The 6,000-nt window shown below is 39.4% G+C and overlaps 1 protein-coding gene across 1 annotated transcript in view; it reads left to right on the top strand.

Annotated features, from left to right (window-relative positions):
- The first annotated feature begins 3,242 nt into the window (after positions 1–3,242).
- Positions 3,243–6,000, top strand: part of RHOJ (ras homolog family member J) — an 83,255-nt gene continuing 80,497 nt past the window's right edge. Inside the window, exon 1 of the mRNA XM_082387758.1 lies at positions 3,243–4,177. Coding sequence (XP_082243884.1) covers positions 3,934–4,177 — 244 coding nt within the window. The 5' untranslated portion in view covers positions 3,243–3,933. The remainder of the gene's footprint in view (positions 4,178–6,000) is intronic.

Genomic DNA, 6,000 nt, shown 5'->3' with positions numbered 1-6,000 from the left:
CTCTTAAACGTCTGTTAAATTGCGATCCACAGAGCAATCGGCATGAACTTAAATATCTGTGTCTGCTGGTGCAAGGTTTAGCTTACACACAGATGTAGCAAAATTTCACCCAATCTGATATCTCCTTTTATTCCTAGGCCAAGTACTCAGTGGGCTGGGGCATGTTTGTAATGTAGGAACACAGGCTGGGCAGCTATGTTTGAGAACTCCATCTTTGAATGGAGTATTTACTCCATGCCACATTTACTGGCTGATCTCAGGTACAAGGTCAAAGGCAGAACCTCCTCAAAATTCTACCCAAGACATATCATTGCCTGTGCTCAAAGTGGCCTTATTAATCTTCAGGATGAGGTTCTTGACACTGTCAGTCACCCCTTTGCCTGCACAGATTTGTTTGGCTGCTGGCTTCACGCTTGAGCCAATTGCAATTTTATTATTACAAATTCCAGATGTTTCAGGTAGACTGAATGAAAATGAAATTACATAAATCACATGCAGTCATCGGTGCCTTCAAATGCTTCAGAACGGCACTAAACATAAACAATTCAACTTTCACACTTGTTACTTAACCTCAACGCAACTACCTCTGGTTGTCTAAACTATTTAGACTGTTCACCAGCATTTAGTTCTCCCTTCCTGGCACGTGGTAGGATTATACTTATGACCCTGTTGGGTAGTATGGGTATGGGACTTGCTTTGGCCAGTGAATGTGAATAGAAATGTCACCTCCAAAAGGAAGCTTTAAGAGCTAATGTGTAATGGAATATTACTCAGACATAAAAAGAATGAAATAATGCCATTTGTAGCAACATGGATGGACCTAGAGATTATCATACTAGTGAAGTCAGAAAGGGAAAGAAAGATACCATATGATATCACTTATATGTAGAATCATTAAAAAAAAATAAAAGAAAAGAAAAAGAAGATACAAATGAACTTATTCACAAAACAGAAATAGACCCACAGACATAGAAAATAAACTTATAGCTACCAAAGGGGAAAGAGGTGAGGCAGGGATAAATTAGGAGATTGGGATTAACATCTACACACTACTATATATAGAATAGATAACCAACAAGGACCTACTGTATAGCACAGGGAGCTCTACTCAATTTTTGTTACAACCTATAAGGGAAAAGAATCTCAAAAAGAATATATATGTGTGTGTGTGTGTGTGTGTGTGTGTGTGTGTGTGTGTGTGTGTGAGAATCACTGTGCTGTACACCTGAAACTAACACAACATTGTAAATCAATTATACTTCAATAAATATATATAAATAAAATAAAATAAAAATAGGTTTTTATTATGGAAAAAAAAAGAGCCAATGTCACTTACTACATTAATTTCTTCCTCTGCCACAGTAATCATCAATGTCCTCAATGTGGCTACTCCACCAGCCTAGATCCCTGAATGAAGATGATAAAAATACATAATACAGATACAATATGAGCAAGAAATACGCATTATTTTATTTATTTTTATTGAAGTATAGTTGATTTACAATATATATTAGTTTCAGGTGTACAGCATAGTGATTCCATATTTTTGCAGATTTTACTCCTTTATAAGTTATTACAAGAAAATGGCTATGATTCCCGGTGCTATACAGTATATCTTTGTTGCTTATCTATTTTATATGTAGTAGTTTGTATCTGTTAATCCCCACCCCTAATTTGTCCCTCTCCTTTTCCCTCTCCCTTTTGGTAACCACGAGTTTGTTTTCTATATCTGTGAGTCTGTTTCTGCTTTACATATACATTTATTTGATTTTTTTTTAAGATTCTACACATAAGTGATAACATACAATATTTGGCTTTCTTTGTCTGGCTTATTTCACTAAGCATAATATTCCCTAGGTCCATCCACATTGCTGCAAATGGCAGAATCTCATCTTTTATGGCTGAATAATATTCCATTGTATATGTATATAACACATTTTCTTATTCCAATTGTCTGTTAATGGACACTTGGTTTGCTTCCATGTGTTGACTATTGTAAATAGTGTTGCTATGAACATTGGGGTGCATGTATCCTTTTCAATTGTGTTTTCATTTTTTCTAGATATATACCCAGGAGTAGAATCGATGGATCATGTGGTAACTCTATTTTTAGTTTTTGAGGAACCTCCATACTATTTTCCATAGTGGCTGCACCAATTTACATTCCCACCAATGGTGTACAAGTGTTCCTTTTTCTCCACATCCTTACCAACATCTGTTATTTGGAGACTTTTTGATAGTAGCCATTCTGACAGGTGTGAGGTGATACCTCATTGAAATTCATGTTATTTTAAATTATTGAGCATTGGGAGTTGTTACAGCAACATGATCTAGTAGATACACAACAACCTGACTGAAACACCATCCCTTTATAGGAAAGAAATATTGGGACACTAAACACTATGGCAAGTGTTACTATAATACAACACAGAAGAAATGTGAGGCTATATCTATTATACAGTAGCATATATATGTGGATATAGATATTATTGATAGCCACTCATTAAGTCAGACTTCTCACCCCCCCCACACACACAAAGAAACCTCCTCACATCAAATGGATAATCTGAATTCTTAAAAATGAGTGTTCAAAAATCTCAAAGGAACACATAGTTCCCCCATCAAAAAAGTACTTGACCCATTTGTCAAAATCCCTTGCAGAGTTCCACTTCTTTTCTAAGACCGAGTACATTAATCAAACGCAGAGCTTCAAAGAGGCTTCGTTTTGAGTGACCCAATAGACAAATAAATTAGCTGCCAATGGCTCCTTTGTAATTGAAGAGGGCCAGGCTGACCAAGGGGAGAAGACTAAATCAAAAACGGAACTGTTCAAGCAAAAGCAGCGTTTGGGGACCTGAAACAAACCAATACAGCCATCCCACACACTCTCATTTCCAAAAGTAAGGGTGAGCCAAGCACATGTGTGTTTATTCGCTAATAAGAAGATGCAAACATCCCACATCTGATTGATTTCTTATGTGCTACAACCATAAAAATGTTTGGGTCTGGAATACACGTTTGAGCGTTGAGCTCAAATGTGGCAGCTTATAAACCCGATCACACATCTTATACCTACGATCTGCAAGAACGTTTCCCTTCGTAACAGTGAGACTCTGGAAGGTTTTCTTCTTTACTGCCAGGACAAATTGCTTAGGGCTTCTCGCTTGAGTATGTGAAGAACTGTCCAGTTTTAATCTGCAGAGCTTTTAACTGGTGACTCAGTGAGGGATGATGTCATATGTTATCCTACAACGGCTGGTGTGGTTCCCTCTGTTTCTGTGGCCGACAGTACTCCCCAGTTTCCATCCTTTCGTCAGCTTCTTCCCAGCCAGCCCACAGGCAAACAACCTCCCCAGCCGTGGATGAAACAGGAAGTCTGACAGCTTGAGTCTGCAGTGGGACCCCTAGTGTTTTCCCACTCCATGTCCTGGCAGCGTTCCCCAGAAGTACAAACACACACACACAGAGCTCCCATTGTTGCAGCCTTCTCCAGCCCACTGATCCTAATATGGAATGCAGCAGGAAACCCATGATTTCCTGACACTCGGCAAGCTGGAGGAAGCAAGGGAAAAACTCCATTAAAAAGCCCAGCTTTCCTCCATGTTAGATGTGAAGTGGAAAATGGGGAAGATTTAGCGAAATTCCACTGTGTCTTCAGCCAGGCTTGGAGAACAGGAGAGCAGAGTGAAACCCTCAGGCTGTTGAAATTTCTAGACTCCCAGGAAGCCCTTAGAATTTGGTGAAAAATGAGGATTCATAACTCAAACTGATGGGGGCAAGGGGCAGATGCTTTTAATCATTCTCCCCAGTGTGTGTTACCTTTCTTGACCAGTATGGTAAGCAAGAGGGCACATGCCAGCCGCCTCGGACAAGTCTGCATGATCCGAGTTCCCCAAAGTAAGACAGAGTGACCTCAAGCCTGCGGCTCGCTTCATGGGCTTTGGGAGAAGCAGGAGAAGCAACGGCAGAGGCACAGTCACAGCAGCTGGAGCCGTGAGCATGAACTGCCAGGAGGGAAATGACAGCAGCTGCGGCTGCGGTGGCCGCGAGGAGAAGAAGATGCTGAAGTGCGTGGTGGTAGGGGACGGCGCCGTGGGGAAGACCTGCCTGCTCATGAGCTACGCCAACGACGCCTTCCCCGAGGAGTACGTGCCCACTGTGTTTGACCACTATGCAGGTAAGAAAAGCGGAAAACCTACCCCTGCATACGAGGTGAAGGAGGCGGGAGACCACAGCCCAGCTTCAGAGGGGCCTGGCTTATCTCTAATGTCAGTGCTGGGTCTGGGCCTGCCAGGAGCTAGGTAGCTGGGCACAGCAGACGACCAAGGTCTTTGCTGTTGTTAGGACAACTTGTATATCAGTGTTATGGTAACACTTTTCTCTAGTTAAACCGAATGAATAACGCTGGGGAAATACCCTGAACCGTCCTCTAAGCTTTGCGGCTAGAGATTTTACTTAACATTTGCCTGAAGATTCATCAACTTTCTTTAATGTGAACTTTTTAAAAGGTAGGGTAATTGTATCACAGTTCTTTAAAAAACAACAACGACACTAACCACACAACTGGTGAAAGAAGTGTTCTTGCCACTTCTCATATATTCACCACATGTCATTTATAAATGGAATGCTGAGATTAGTAACATTAGAACATTCATTTTTCTATAATAATTGGTGCTGTCCTGATGTACTTTCATTTTCCTGTAGAGGTAGATTGAAGAAAAAGTACTGAAAGATTTTAAGTATCTCTTAGGCAATCTGTATCTTGAATTAAAAGAGAATTTTTTAATCAATATGTTTTAAAGGTAAAAATAAAGATAAAAATAAAATTTTACTTATTTCAACATATGTCCCCAAAGCACAAAATATGGCATAAAATACTTTAAGATCTGACAGTTAAGATACTGTAGCCACAACTTAATTCTTTCGGGTATATTTTTTCGAGTGTTCTAAAGTTTGTTGTGTGATAGCTTATTTAAATTTTTCCATTTTGACTCTTATTTTTTCTCTTAATCTCCAAAACGAATCTTATTAAATTTCTTAAAAGCAAATTCATAAAATGCTTCAGGTTTACAATAGCCTAGATTTTATAACTTTTTTGAATACGATGATCGGCTTGCTCACTATGAGATCAGCTTGAGTTACCAGAGATTCGAGATTTTGTGAGAGGAAAATTTCTCTTCCTCACTTTAGCTTTGGGTCCAGAGCAGCGAAGGGGAAATGGCCCACAGGAAACCTGTGTGAGCGTTGGCTTTGCTGTGAGGTCATTTGAAATCCTTTCTGTAGGAAGCAGCTTCTTTTCCACAGCTAAACAATCACCTACGTCTCCTCCTACTACTACACGTACATGATTTATGACAACTATTACATAGCAGACAGAGAGAGAACCACAGTGAAAATAGTATCCACTTTCTAGCAGGTTTTTCTATATTTGTAGAAATTAAGAGCAAATTTGAACACTGGCTCTCTTAAGCTTTTCTGTGCCCAGAGAAGAATATTTTAATGAGAACAGAATGAAGAGAAGTACAGGTAGACTTTCACCCTGAGGGGGGGGGAAAAAAAAAGTAATTGTAAAATTAGGTCTGCAACTTAATAAAATTATCGGGATCCTGACCTGTAAATATCTTAGCAAAAGTTATTTATTCTACACCCTCTTTCTGCCAGGATACGGAACTGGCTGGTACCTAATTTCAAAAATTTTAGATCAAAAATGGAACCCACAATCTACTAAAGGGAGAGGTTTCAGGTGCTTTTAAAAATTACATATCCCATCCCCAATTATTGGGTGAAGCAATTACAGTACAGTGTCAGGAAGAAAGAGGATAAAACCATCTTTAGAGATAAAGTTAGCCTATAAAAAACATTAGAGATCAAACAAAGGCTGGACCACCACTAGATTCCACTAAGATCAAATTGTTTTATGTTTCAGTTGTGTACATACTTGCTGTTATTTGAGCAACAAAGCATCTTAGATTTTGGCTATTCCTTGTTTTAGCTCTCAAG

The sequence above is a fragment of the Balaenoptera borealis genome (genome assembly GCF_965194805.1).
Source record: "Balaenoptera borealis genome assembly, chromosome: 3".
Taxonomy (NCBI): domain Eukaryota; kingdom Metazoa; phylum Chordata; class Mammalia; order Artiodactyla; family Balaenopteridae; genus Balaenoptera; species Balaenoptera borealis.
The sequence above is the reverse complement of the archived record's forward strand: the minus strand, read 5'-3'. Positions and strand labels throughout refer to the sequence as shown.